Source organism: Montipora foliosa, chromosome 3 (assembly GCF_036669935.1).
Source record: "Montipora foliosa isolate CH-2021 chromosome 3, ASM3666993v2, whole genome shotgun sequence".
Lineage (NCBI taxonomy): Eukaryota > Metazoa > Cnidaria > Anthozoa > Scleractinia > Acroporidae > Montipora > Montipora foliosa.
The window spans coordinates 14100226-14115225 of NC_090871.1; the positions used below are offsets into that span (position 1 = coordinate 14100226).

Sequence of the window (15000 nt, forward strand, 5' to 3'; positions counted from 1 at the left end):
GGCCGATTACGGGCTTGCAAAAACAAAGCAAAAGGTAATTAAAAAACCATGTAATAAACTACTTACTAACCGAGCTACAATCTTGGACAGAATAAAATGGAACAGAAATGCCCCCTCTCGACCAAATCAAGGATGAAGGTGCGTGAAGGCCAAAACGCGCCATTTTCCCATCACTGATTTTGGGGGGAGGGGTGGTCTCAATGTTCCATTTAATTTGTCCAAGATTGTAGCTCGAGCCGTACTGGGGAATATTGGCCCTGGGTCGTTTTTGTACGGACCGAGCGCATCGAGGTCCGTACTGCCACGACCTCGGGCCAATATTTCCCTGGCAGTACGGCCCTCGCGCTCGGTTAGTAAGAAGTTATTAAGGGGTCACCCAGAAGTCATACCAGCAGAGGCCCTTTGGCTCACAGGTCCTCACACATTCGTACGACGAAACAGATCCTTTTCTGAGGTTAAAAACCTGGCTACCGGCCTAACTCTTTTTCCTACTTTCCCAACCGCGAGAAAACCGCGGTAAATCAGCCATCGCCAAAAAATGTTTTTTTTCCTCAAAAAATATTTAAAGTTAGGGGGAAAAAATACATCATTTTAAAGCTAAGAAAATAAGCTTTCCAACAGCGTTGATTACGAATTTTTGGACGCAAAACTAAGATTTTCTGCAATTTATCTGCTTTCTTGGACATAAATTCGACCGAAAACTGATGAGGCACGAATATTTTTAGATTTTAAGGAATAATAGATAACGTGGATTCAATGCGTAATGTGATAATGCGATAAAAGTGTCAAATTTGCGACCCATTGCTAACGGCAACGGAATGGATCGCATTACGAATAATTAACCTCTGTTGCCAAAAACAACCCAAATAACCGGTCAGTGTAAAACGCAGACTGCAGACTGCAGACTGCAGACCAGGGATAAAATGCAGACAGAGGGTAAAACGCAGACTGCAGGTTAATAAAATAATAATGAAAAAAGAGTTATAAGAGTGTTAGTAGCCGTTTGTACTTTCACACTGAAACCCCAACACAGCTCCCATCGCTTTGGTTGCCCCACCGCATGTTTTAAATCCGGATTTTCATCGAACTCTGTAAGAATTGAAGCTGTTTGAATCCTTGTTGTTGTTGGAAAAAGGATAGTTTCGTTAAGTGAGTTGCTTTTAGGCAAAGAAGTCACCACCCCGTAATTCAACTGTCCATTTTGCTGCACTGAACAAAGTAATCGAGTAATTACCCAATAACTCAATTTATTTTGGCACGCATGGCTACAATACCAATTAACAAAGAAAGAGATAACGTGGATTTTGCAACCATTTAACGTTTCAATTCGGTCGGCTTAAGCCAGTATGACTGAGGCGTAAAAATTTCTTATTAGGATCCTTTCATTCGCTTTCGTGTACGTTATGTTTATCCCTTAGTTCACAAGTTCGTTTGTTTTGCATCTGGAAGATGTAATTTTCTATTATAACCTCTCCCTAGGGGTTATCACGCATAGCTTAACCAATGAAATCCCCGCGTCCTAATTACTCGGAATACATGAAATTCTTTGTGCATTTAGTTGCACCGAAAAAAAACAACCGAGATTATTCAGGTATTCGAAGTAATAATTGTTGGTTTTTCGATCGATTTCCCTCGATGTACCGGTGTGACAAATAATTTGGAACATTGCAATGCACCTGGAAGCGCAAAAACAAAGCACAGATGATTTCAACGCGTTCGATCGCATCCCCAAAAGGTGCAGCGACCCGCAGTCATGATAATGTGAGTTGTTGACAGATGTAAAACAGGATTGTCTTTGAAACAATCTTTATTTTATCCTTATGACTCGTTTTTTTTATTATTAATATTTATTTTACCCTCAGTCTGCATTTTACCCCCGGTCTGCAGTCTGCAGTCTGCGTTTTACACTGACCGCCCAAATAACCGATTTTTCGACGGAAAATTCATCCCAGAGGATAAAACTATTCACTGGACATGTAATAAAGGTAAATATGTTCGAGCGAAAGCGAAAACAAGCGAATATTTTGACGGAAAACACAATAATGTGAGATCAAAGGAACATGTGGTGAAGACACGCAATTGCGGCATCGCTTCGACAATAATCTTACCTTTTCAGCGATTTTAACGCGTGAAATTCCATTCAATCCACCTAATCTAGTCTTTGAATTCACTATTATCGCTGCCCTGCGAATCTTCAGTGTTCTACATAACAGCACACTTGGTAAAAGACGGCTCGACGGGCGACAGATTGTTGTCGATGTTGTCGCCTGTCTTGTTCAGTATCCAATTGATTTGCCATTATTGAGCTTCGTAAGGGTATATTTTGTTCAAAGATCTACTAAAACGCCATTCGCGCTACATGACTTTCGACGCCATTGCCGGTTAAGTTAATCGTTATAATGTGTCCACCAGAGAAATCTACGCATTTCCCACTACCCTCTCGATCCTAAGAAAATACGCGCAGCAGGGCTCCATGCACAAAGACACCACTTAGCAGGGGAGTGACAGGCAAGACTTTTACCGACATGGAAAAAAATAAAATAAATAAAACGGAGAAATGTACCCATTTTCCGACTGGGATTGCCATAGGGCAACCCAGTAAAAAAATAGATCTTATGTTCCCGCCCGTGTTCCCGCCTCGTGCGTCTGTTTAGCTATAGGGAGCTTAAGCACGCGCGTTTTTGAGACGCGGACGGAAACCGGAAGTGAGCTGTTTTCTCTTTAAACTTATCTTCACACAATCATATTTACATTGCGAAGAATCTTTTCTCCATTAGAGATGATTAGTATAAAAATGTGCGAGACACCACTTTACTGGAACGCGAAATGTTCTTTTCCGGTTAAGCTCGCTAATAGGTCACAGAAGACGTCAAAATGTGGAAAGAACACCACTGTCACACAAGGACTGTTCTTTTGTTCTTACCTCATTTTGAGGTCATTTGCAAGCGACATGTTCACGTCCGTGAGCTAACATCGTACAAAAACCCTTGCCTTCAATCGTTTGTTGTTGTTGTTGCTGCTGTTGTTTTTACAAATACTGGTACAGTTTACAAGGTACTGCATTATGATTTTCCATAAACTAAAGATTCAATTACAAGATTTACATTTATTTGTATAAAAACAAGAAGAGAAAAAGCACTTAGATACAAAGAACCGAAAAAAGCGATAATAGACATTAAGAGAAAAGAAGCGACGTGTCCAAATCAAAGCTAAAAGAGCTTTCCAACTTTCCATAGAGTAGTTAGTTCCTACAAAGCGGTTCATTGGTCCGCACACCAGCTGGATAATGATCTATATAATGGCAAGAGATTATGAAGGTAAGAGAAGTAATCCCTCATACTGGCCCTATTCCCATCGTAATCCCTCTTAGGTTATTTTTAGATCTCCTGCGAGATCCGGTATTCCCACGAGGGTTAACTGATAGCCAATCACATGTCCTCATTTTTACCAATGTTGACAGCTGAGCAAATTCCCACGCAATGATTCGCGTCGTTCGCGATTTACCATCCAACAAAAATGGCGGAGGATCTTGAGACAAACGCGTATATACATTTTGTGGACGAACGTGACTTGTTGACTTCAGAGTTAAGCGATTACAATGACTTATGTTTTGAAACCTGTATCTTGGAAGGAACGAGTTATGTAACCGACAGGATTTTGTACAGAATGGCAAATGGAAGACTATAGTCGATAAGTACGATCTCTCTGACTTTAATAAACGCATTCTCGGTTTCCTTTGCGGGATTAAAATATGATGACTTAATTCTTATATGGTGATAAAGTAGACAGATAGAGCTTTACAACAGTACCGAACATGAAAGGAAAACTTGAATCAAGCGTCCGATAAAAATTTTTGAACCCGTGTTATCGGATTCAAGTGAATTTGCAAAAGCACGTATGTTAAAAAATAGTTGTCTCCTTAAAAAAAGATTTAACCCGGTTTCGTATATGGCACAACCTTGAATGTGGTATCATTGAAAACTAGACAATTAAGCGATTTCAGTTATAGATGTTTGAAACTTGTATCTTGAAAGGATCGAGTTTTATAAGCGATAGAATTTTGTAAACATTGGCAATTCGCAGACTACAGTCAACAAGTAATATATCGCTGACTTGGTTAACGCGTTCTTGATTTTCTTCGCGGGATCAAAATCTGACGACTCAATTCTTAGATATTCATAAATTAGACAGATATCAGACAGTGCGATAAAAATGTATGAACAAGTGGTATTGCATGGAAGTCAATTTGCAAAGCACGCATGTTAAATATACCTGCATCTTTCAAAATTATTAAACTCGGTTTCGTACATTGGACAGTGTTGAAATTGGTGTCACTGTAAACAACACAGTTAAGCGATTTGAATGATATATCTTTGCATCTTGTATCTAGAAAGTAACGAGTTTTATAGGCGACAGAATTTTGTACACAATGAAATATCGCGGACTACAGTCACCAAGTAACATATTCCTGACTTGGTCAACGCGTTCTCGATTTTCTTAGCGGACTAAATTAAGGTGACTTAATTCTATGATATTCATAAATTAGACAGCTAACGCTTTCAAACAGTACCACACATGACAGGAAAATTTCAATTGACCGCACGATAAAAATTTTTAAAACCGTAAGATCGGATTGAAGTCAATTTGCAACGCACGCGTAAAATATAGCTTCTTCTTACAAAATAATTAAAATGGTTTCCTACATTAGGAAATCGTAAAATTGGTATCAGAGTGAATTATACAGTTAACCGATTTCCATGATATATGATTGCAAACTGTATCTTGACAGGGACGAGTTTTGTAAGCGACAGAATTTTGTAGACGATAAGAAAGTGCGCACTAAAATGGACAAGTAACGCAATGCAACCAAGGTAAACATATCTGCATCTGTCAAAATTATTTAACACGGTTTGATAGATTGGAAATTCTTCAAATTGGTATCACTGTAAACTAGACAGTTAAGCAATTCCAAGGATGTATGTTTGAAACCTGTATCTTGCAGACAATGAATTTTATCAGGCCATGAAACTCAATTTTGAAAACGGAGAGTGGCATCGTACAGAATTTGCTGCACTTTCCCTACTCCACGAAACTTCCACGTAACGCGCGCGGTAACATTATCCGCGGGAAAATTGATATCATCTAAAAATAACCTATAAGAGGGATTACGATGGGAATAGGGCCAGTATGAGGGATTACTTCTCTTACCTTTATAATCTCTTGATAATTGATAGCGGTATCCACCTTTTGAGCAAGTGGGGCCTGATAAAGAAAGGTTTATTTGTTGGATTTTACTTACTTGCTACGGAGCACACGACTGACGCATCTTCATAGTGACCACAGTTGTGGCTACCCCATCCATTGTTTTTACAATCTGTTAAAGAGCGCTCGGATCCCGCACACAATACATTGTCCATCCATATGGAACCGCTACCTTTCCCGAAATGAGCGCTTTGTGGAGCAGAGATAGCAGAGACGAATCCAAGTTTGCTGCAAACAACAAGAGCATTATTGATATTCCAGACATCATCACAAACTGTTCCCCAGGCTCCATTATAATATATTTCCACTCGTCCTTCGCCTCTTCGAGTTCCTCCAGCCAGTCTCAGCGCTCCATCTGTGAATAAAACAGAAAGAAACCAAAAGTGTAAATTTCATTGTGTTTAGAAGCAGCGGGGTACAACAAGACAAACAACAGTGTGAGTTAATAATTTATCAGCTTACTTGATGCAGTAGTTGTCACTGTGGCTGAAAAATCAAAAGAACACAAATTCTTGAGGCTTTTCTAGATCATTTTGTTCACAAGTAGTTTGGAAACTTAACACCTCATTATTATCTCAAGGTAAGTTTTACATTTTAATGCACTTGTAGTCTCAAGCTCCCAAGAGCGAGTAAAACAGTTGTAAATAACGGCTTATTTTCACTTTAATTAAAAGCAGAGACACAAATACTGAACAAATGGGGAATCGATTGTCTGGTGACCACAAGGATTGTTAAGCAATCCTAGATGCCTACAACTCGTAACAGAGGACTCAGAACCCTTGCAATGCACATTCCTTTGCCATACCTGAACCAAAACTGGCATTTATATATATTGGAGCAGGGTAGGTGAAGAGGAATCTAAGCTCCCGCGAGAAACGATTAGCGCGTCCTTCATATCCCACCCATCCCCAAAAACAGTTCTCCAGCTTCAACCATAATAATTTCCACCCGCCCTTCCTTTTTTCGAGTTCCTCCAACTAGCCTTAACATTCTATTTGCAAGTGAAAATTTGAGTCGACAATAGAGTTAAACGCAGGCATAAAGCCAAACAGATCCCATTTTTTCATATAAATGAGTTTAGCAAGAAAAACCATTCCTGATACAAACCAACTTGCTTCGTTTTGCTGTAGACTTTGTAGTCAAGAAATAGGGAAGTGATCCCCGTGGCCTGACAATTACTTGTAATTTGTTCACACATTGATCCTTTGCTGCGAAGTTTCTCTGACAATATGGTTCATTTTGACTCTAATTGATCAACAACGAGACGTCCTTGAAATAAGGACGGAGAACTAATGGTAGATTCCAAATAATTTTTATCAGAATAGGTCCAAATGTGGGGGGTTAGTTTTCTTAGCGCACCGTAATCTCCCTTGCACAATGTTGGGAATAGTGAAATAACTCTAAGTTTGGAATGGATATCTTTTTCAGAGGACGGCTAAGGAACCATATTTTCAATAGAAGACGAGAAGTAATTTTTTGGTATCCTTTCCTGGTTGTACCCTTTACTATAATGATGACTTAAAATGTTATAAAAGTACGAATTGATGTTTTGGTTTGATTATTGTCAATCAAAACCGTAAAAAAAAATCGATCAAACATAAAAAAATGTCAATACCTGCTCTAAGTAATGTTTAAAAACGAACAGCAGTGTTTTATCTACGCCATGTGTTTTTAGACCCGATAAAACTCGTGCTGCGAGTTGTTTGAACGGCTTCAAAAACATTCCACAAAAAGGGTCTCCCTTTGGACTCAGGAAAATTGTTCAAATTTTAGGAGGAGATTATTAGCATACAGGTAAAACAAGGTAAGCGCTTTCCGAGCCAAGTGGCCTAACACGCCAGAGCTTATCCCCGGTTTCCTTAGCATGAAGCGACAAGGAGTATTTCTACTCCTCCCTGGATGGGATGCTAGTCCATCGCAGGGTTACCCCCAGCCTTGAATTCACCGGTACCCATTTATACACCTGGGCAGAGAGAGGCACCGTGGGAGTAAAGTGTCTGGCCAAAGAACACACAACACAATGTCCCCAGCCAGGACCCGAACCCGGACCACTTGATCCGGAGTCGAGCGCACTAACTATGAGGCCACCGCGCCTCCCACAAGTAAAACAAGCCATGCCAAATTAGTGTTCTTTATATAGAGAATACTAAAGAGGAGTGTTATATCAGGATGTGAAGCTCAAGCACGTGACTTTTTCAGTGTTTTGATAGGCTATTAACCTCATGAATTATTAATGAATGTTTTAATTGACCTTATTATATACTCAGCAAAATGTCGCCTTTCTGATTGGTCAATCACGATTGCATAATAGGTTTGACGTAATAAGTTCAATAATGAACTCGGTGTGCCCAATAAATCATGCATACGCAGAACCATTTCACCCGGTTAATTGGCAGGCCAATCTCTCCCTCAGTCAAGAGAAGAGCTCTGGGGAACCCTGAAACAAAGTGTCTTCTCTTTGGTTTTCGTGAAGAACAATCAAAAGCCTCTCTAATGGGTGCATTCATGTAAGCACGAGGAGTGAGCAGGTGCCGTAAGATTCAAATCGCCAATTTTTGGCTATGAGAACCCTACGGCGCATGTTCTCCTACATAGAGTTTCCCAGACCCGTGGGTCGATCCGAGGCTCTGGTGACTAGAATGTTGCCAACCATGGACAGCTGTTTCGGCTTTGTTGGGCCGCATTAGCATGGACTTGCTACTTAAAGGGGTGCCTAAAACACCCTCCAGGTATGTTGGCTATGCCATGCTGATGAGATGCAACATGGCCGAATTGCCAATTGACCGCGTGATATGGTTGTGCGCATGCGTGATGTGTTGGCCACACCGGGTTGTTAAACCGGGTTGTTGTTTTGGTGTGTCACCTTGCTTTTTTTTTGCATTTTAATTGGCTTTCTCCTATGACCTTTTTGAGGACAGACGCATAGCTGACGTCATCAAAAAAACAAACTAATTTTATGTTGCCGTGCGTCTGTTCAGGAATAAGGACTTGAAGATATACGACGCGACGGCAACGAAAACGTCACAATTTTTGCATATTTGCACGCTCTGCGCGTGCATTTTTCATTTTTGTACTTTTTTTTCAAGGTGAACTTAAGGCAGCGAATTTGAATTTTCTGTCGCAGCTTCCACACCGCACCTCCCAATTCAGTTCCTGGAAAGTTGTGCTAGCTTTTAAAAGTTAGAAAAACCGACATAATGACGAACAGATTAATAAACCTGAACTTGCAATTTGAAATGACGATTTCGTTACCGTCGTGTCGTAGATCTTAAACTCCGTAGTATGGAACTTAAGCAACGACGACGGCAACGAGAACGCCATCTCACAATATAAATTCGCGTTAGTTTAATCACTTCGTGACTTTTTCAACCTTTTTAACATTATAAAGGTGTGGTTCCTCAAGAATGACATTGGTCAGAACGGCGCTTAATTTAAGGCAGAAAATGAAAATTAATCTTCAAGTACTGACGTCCTTCATAAAACCTCACCTTGTTGTTTTGCAGACGACGACAAAAAAATGGACAAAAGTGAAAACCGCACGTGCAGGGCATGAAAAGCTATTGTTTTTGCCCACTAAATATGCAAATTTGTAACGTTCTCGTTGCGGTCGCCGTTAAGTTTCCTAATAGCGATATTTCTTGTTTACAAACATTGACGTCACATTTCTTTTGATATTCCAATTTGGCAACCACGGAACAAAAAAAAGGCATTGTTTTAACAGCCAATTAGGTTCTGGTTAGCATATTAATAATGGGTGAGGTCACGAGAAACAGCGCTACAGGTTACAGAAGACTTCAAAATGTGGAAAGAACTTCATTGACGCACGAGGCGATCCACTGTTTTTTTTCCTTACTACATTTTGACGTCATCTGCAAGCGATGCAATGATTTCACGTTGTTGTTGTTTTTACAAATAGACCTTATTCATAAATGGTGGTCACATTTATAATTCTTTTGTCCACGTACAAATTAGCCTACCAAGCCTCATTTTAGAGCAAGAATTCTTTTCAATTCCCTATATGGTATCGAGGCTTGGTAGCCTAATTTGCACTTCGACAAAAGAATTATAAATTGACCTCCATTTATGAATAAGGTCTATACCGGTACATTTTACAAGGTCAGTTTTAACATGTTTAACATGATGCCTATAAATTCTGTTAGAAGATTCATATTACATAAAAAAACGGAAAGAAAAAAAATCACTTATTGATGCAAAAACAGAATAAACGATAATAGACAGTAAAAGAAAGGAAGAGACATATCCAGATAAAAGCAAAAAGAACTTTTTAACTTTCCATTGTGTAGTTTGTTCCTACACAGCAGTTCTTTACAGCGTTCACTCGCTGGATAGGGAACTATCCAGTGGATAGTGGTATCTACCTTCTGAACCAGTGAGACGTGATAATGAAACATTGCTTTGTTGGTTTTTACTTACTTGCTTTTGAGCACACGACTGACGCATCTTGACTGTGGCCACAGTTGTGGATACCCCATCCCCTGTGAGGACAGCGTGTGAAGGAGCTCTCAGGTCCCTTACAATTTACATCGTCCAGCCATATGGAACCGCTACCTTGCCCAAAACGAGCACCTTGTGGAGAGGAGATGGCAAACAGGAATCCAAGTTCGCGACAAACAACATAAGCATCTTTGATATCCCAGTCATCATCACAAACTGTTCCCCAGGTTCCATTGTGATATATTTCCACTCGTCCTTCGCCTCTTCGAGTTCCTCCAATCAGTCTTAGCGCTCCATCTGTGAGTAAAACAGTAACACACCAAAAATGTAAATCATTGTATTAAGAAGCAGCAGAGTACAACAAAACAAACAACACTGCGAATTAATAATTGATGAGCTTACTTGATCCTGTAGTTGTTACTGTCTCTGAAAAATCAAAAGAATACAATTTCTCCCTTAGTAGTTTGTTACGTAACACCTTAATGTCTCAAGGTACGTTTTACATTTCAATGCATTTCCTTAACAGATTAGTCTCAAGTTTCCAACTTCGAATAAACTGACAGTTGAAAACAAGACAGTCTAGAGGTTATTTTCACTCTAATTAGAAACAGCTGCACAAATGGGGAAATCGATTTTCTGGTGACCACAGGGATGATTGAGCAATCACTGTGCCTACAACTCGTGACAGAAGACTCAGCATCAATCCTTGCGCTGTACTTTCCTTTGCCTCACAGGGTTACTGTGTTAATCAAAACTCGCATTAATTAGAGCAGAGTAAGTGAAGAGGAATCAATGATCCCGAGAAACGATGATACATTTCCACTCGCCCTTCTTCCCCATTGTTTAGTTCCTCCAATTCGTCTTAACATTCTATCTGCAAGTGAACGTTTGAGTCGACAGTAGGGCTAAACGCACGCATAAAGCCAAGCAGAACCCATTTTTTAAATACGGTTAGCAAGAAACTGTTTCTGATACAGACCAACTTGTCTCCTTTTGATATAGACTTAGTAAGCATTTCTAAGAGAAAGTGATCCCAGTGGTCTGATATATAGTCACTTCAAATTTATTCTTACGTTGCGCCCTTGCCGCGAAGATTATTTTTATCGGATGTTTCTAAGACTGCCTGGTCCACTTTCACTCTAACTGACCAATAACGTAACGTCCTTGAAATAACTAATTGTAGATTCCGAATAACTTTAGTCGAAAATAGGGCACAATGTTAGGAACAGATAGAAAACTCCAAGTACTAGTTTGGAAAGGGTATATATTTTTTAGATGGCGGCAACGACACCAAAACTGTTTACCCGAAAAATAGATGACAACTGATTGTTTGTTATCCTTGCCTGATTGTACCCTTTACTATGATGACCGGAAACCGAAACAATTTGGTTTGATTAATGTAAATCAAATCTATTAATGCATTCGTGATTGACCAATCAGAAATGCGATATTCTGTTGAGCGTGTAATAGGGTCCATTGAAGAAGGTAATAATAATAATAATAATAATAATAATAATAATAATAATAATAACAGGAAAAATACACAGAGCTACGTGCAGGCATCAAACAACTTTATAAGAGCACATGCCTTAAACAAATCAATATTGTTTTTAACTTTCTCGAAGGCTACCATGAGGAGCTAAGGAAAGGACTAAGCTCAATAACGAACACTGAAAAAGAGCTGTCCTTCCTGACTGAACGCTGTCAGAAATGGATTATTTTCCAGAACGCAAATAAAGTTAAGAAGTTCTATGAATATGTATAAACTGTTTGAATGTAAAGAAAATGATAAAGGATAACGTAACTAGCCCAGACTCATGTCCGCAAGTTATGTAAATGATTCATGCAAACAAAAATGAAATCTTCCATCATCATCATCATAATAATAATAATAATAATAATAATAATAATAATAATAATAATAATTCCAGAAAACCATTGACCATGTCGTGGCAGGGCGCCCTGAGCTGGCCAAAACTGAATCCCTACACAGACATGACAAAGCCGCCACATACCTACACTGGAACATTTGAAAAGAGCTAAATATAGACATAGAAGAGAAGTGGTATGAGCACGAACCCCATACAACAACAGAAAAAGACAACATCACAATCTTGTGGGATAAATTGTGCCAATACAGACAGACCGTGAGATAAAGGAGGAGAAAAGCTGCCTACTCACTGATATGTCCATCCCCACTGAAAAAAACACCTCAGTTAAAGTTACTGAAAAGTTGTAAAAATATATAAACCTCGAAATCGTGGTTAACGAATCTGGGGGATGAATGTCACAACGATTCCAGTGGTGATTGGAGCACTGAGATTTATAAAAAACGGCTTGGAGAAATACATCAAACAAATCCCGGGTAATATCAAAATTACTGAACTACAGAAGATTACACTACTACTAGGATTACACTAAGAAAGCCACTCTCCATCAAGTAGACTTTTACCTCATTTTAGCCCCAGGCCCAAGGAATAGGCTCGGCTATTATGTTGTAATATGACATAAAGTTAAATGAGATATATGAGCATAATAATAATAATAATAATAATAATAATAATAATAATAATAATAATAATAATAATAATAATAATAATAATAATAATAATAATAATAAAATAATAATAATAACAATAATAATAATGATAATAATAATAATAGTAATAGTAATCATCATCATCATCATCATAACAAAATCCTCAAAGACATCGATGGGAAAACCACTCAAATAAATTCACGAAGCCCACACGCCATAAAAGACCTTCTACGACAAGCACTGCAAAAGAAATACATAGAGAATGTGAAAGAGCAAGCATTGCTAGATGCACTAACCACCAAACACCTCGAAGACCCCGACATGGCACCGAACGCAAACCAAGTTTTCAGAAAATGAAAAAACATTCCGGACATCGTGTATAGTGACAACAAAGGCATCAGACAGCAACTCTCACCAACAAGAACTTATCAACAGACAAAACTTCAAACACAAGTCCCAAATACGAAATGCAGAATGTGCGACTCTCAGACAGAAGCAACATCCCATACATTAACTGGATGCAGCAAGATTGCCCAAAGCCTTTACAAAGCTAGACACGATGGAATGCTGCGGTCAATCTACCACCACCAACTACAGAAATACAACTTCCAAGAAAATAACAACGAAAAACCTTGGTATATGCGATCAATACCAACAGCTGTCGTGGAAAACGCAAACGCCAAGATTCTAATTGGACAATCCCTTTCAACTGGAGAGTGTCCCAGAAAATGGTACCAACAAGATCGGTTTAGCCGTATTGGACAAACAAGGCAACTAGTGGCTGATAATCGAAGGCACTGCATGCCAGGTAGGAAGAATCAAGGAAAAAACATCAATGAAGCAAGAAAAGTACATTGATCTAAGGAAAGGAATAAAGAACTTATACAAGGATCACACAGTAACTCAAATCAACGAAGTATTCGACTTGAAAATGGAAAAGGAACTTAACAACATCACAGGAACAGGCAAAGAAACTGAATATGTTATTATTAAATGCCAAAAGTGGCTCCTTTCACAAAACAATGAGATAGTTAAAAATTTCTACGGGTATATATAACTATTATAACAGTGTTACATGTATCGCAGAAACAACAAAGCATAGGTGTCACCTGCATTGTTGTAAAAGAAGATACATTGAACGGCGAAATAATAATAATAATAATAATAATAATAATAATAATAATAATAATAATAATAATAATAATAATAACAATAATAATCACGATGATGATGATGATGATAACTTTATTTGACTGTCAATGGATTTAGCACAAGAGCACTAGTTGAAGTCACCAATGAAATTAACTCGCATCAAATCAAAGATCGATATCAGGTATTGATGTTGTCGGTCAAATCCGTCCTCAGACTGAATCCGTTTTTACCTAGGTTTAATTCGTGATCCACATTTTTTTTACTTAGGTTGAATATGCACTCTACCTTGCTTAAAACAGCAATTTCACCCCCTTTCCACCCCCTTCCCCCCAAAAAGAATTGAAAACGCCTTTACCTTCCCTCAAGCTCTGTCTTAAGCATCTCAGCACATCTTCTTAATGTTTCATATCATCTTATCGGTTTCTGTATTCATACACTTCCATTTAGGATCAACATTGCGACAGAGTTGGGGAACAAAGAACTGTACTGACCTTCCAGATCTACAGTCCTGTGTCTTCACCACTACACTACGACGACGAATATGTTCAACCAAACACAGTTCTTGTCATTATGCACTTTTCTATGTATAAAAACCAAAACTAATTCTAACCTGACCATAATTTTCTCTACGCTTAATTTAGGCTCCAAAAAAGTTTCTTCAATCCATGTGAGTGCGTATTCAACCTAGGTAAAATGAGATCTGATCATCAATTTAACCTAGGTTAAAACGGATTCAATCTGAGAACGGATTTTACCCACAACACTGACACTTTTTGATATTTACGTTTTTTATCCATTATGTTTGTGGTTTTTATATGGAAACTCAATTATGCAGGCATTTTTAGTGGTCCTCACCTATGATCTATCGGAGGACAGAGGCGACGCATAGATGACGTCAAATATGTAAAAAAAAAAAAAAACGGATTCAAACGGTTAAAACGGATTCAATCTGAGAACTGATTTTACCTACAACACTGACACTTTTTGATATTCACGTTTTTTATCCATTATGTTTGTGGTTTTTATATGGAAACTCAATTATGCAGGCATTTTTAGTGGTCCTCACTTATGATCTATCGGAGGACAGAGGCGACGCATAGATGACGTCAAATATGTAAAAAAAAAAGCAAAACGGATTCAAACGGTTAAAACGGATTCAATCTGAGAACTGATTTTACCTACAACACTGACACTTTTTGATATTTACGTTTTTTATCCATTATGTTTGTGATTTTTATATGGAAACTCAATTATGCAGGCATTTTTAGTGGTCCTCACCTATGATCTATCGGAGGACAAAGGCGACGCATAGAGGACGTCAAATATGTAAAAAAAAACAAAACAATCAAAGGTGATGGGGTTCTATTTGTGGTGGCTTATTTGTTCTCTGAAAGAGGAGTGAATTGGGCGTCAACACTGGAAGGTCGACGTCTTCTTCAACACAGCTAAGTGGTCGATTGTTCAAGGCTATCTCAACATGTAGCATGACTTCACATAACTCCTTAAAGCCCATCATTCCATTTCCGATAGCTTTGTAAAGCGACGTTTTGACCATCCCGATGAGGTTCTCGAAATTCAGTGATCTCCCTACC

The 15000-nt window shown here is 38.7% G+C and overlaps 1 protein-coding gene across 7 annotated transcripts in view; it reads right to left on the reverse strand.

Moving 5' to 3' along the window:
* LOC137996837 (scavenger receptor cysteine-rich type 1 protein M130-like) overlaps positions 1-15000 on the reverse strand; it is a 71009-nt gene that overhangs the window by 25323 nt on the left and 30686 nt on the right. For all 7 annotated transcript variants that reach the window (XM_068842440.1, XM_068842442.1, XM_068842441.1 and 4 more), the window contains 4 exons: positions 10120-10143; positions 9697-10014; positions 5725-5748; positions 5300-5617 (listed from right to left, as the gene is read on the reverse strand). In XM_068842440.1, coding sequence (XP_068698541.1) covers positions 5300-5617; positions 5725-5748; positions 9697-10014; positions 10120-10143 — 684 coding nt within the window. The remainder of the gene's footprint in view (positions 1-5299; positions 5618-5724; positions 5749-9696; positions 10015-10119; positions 10144-15000) is intronic.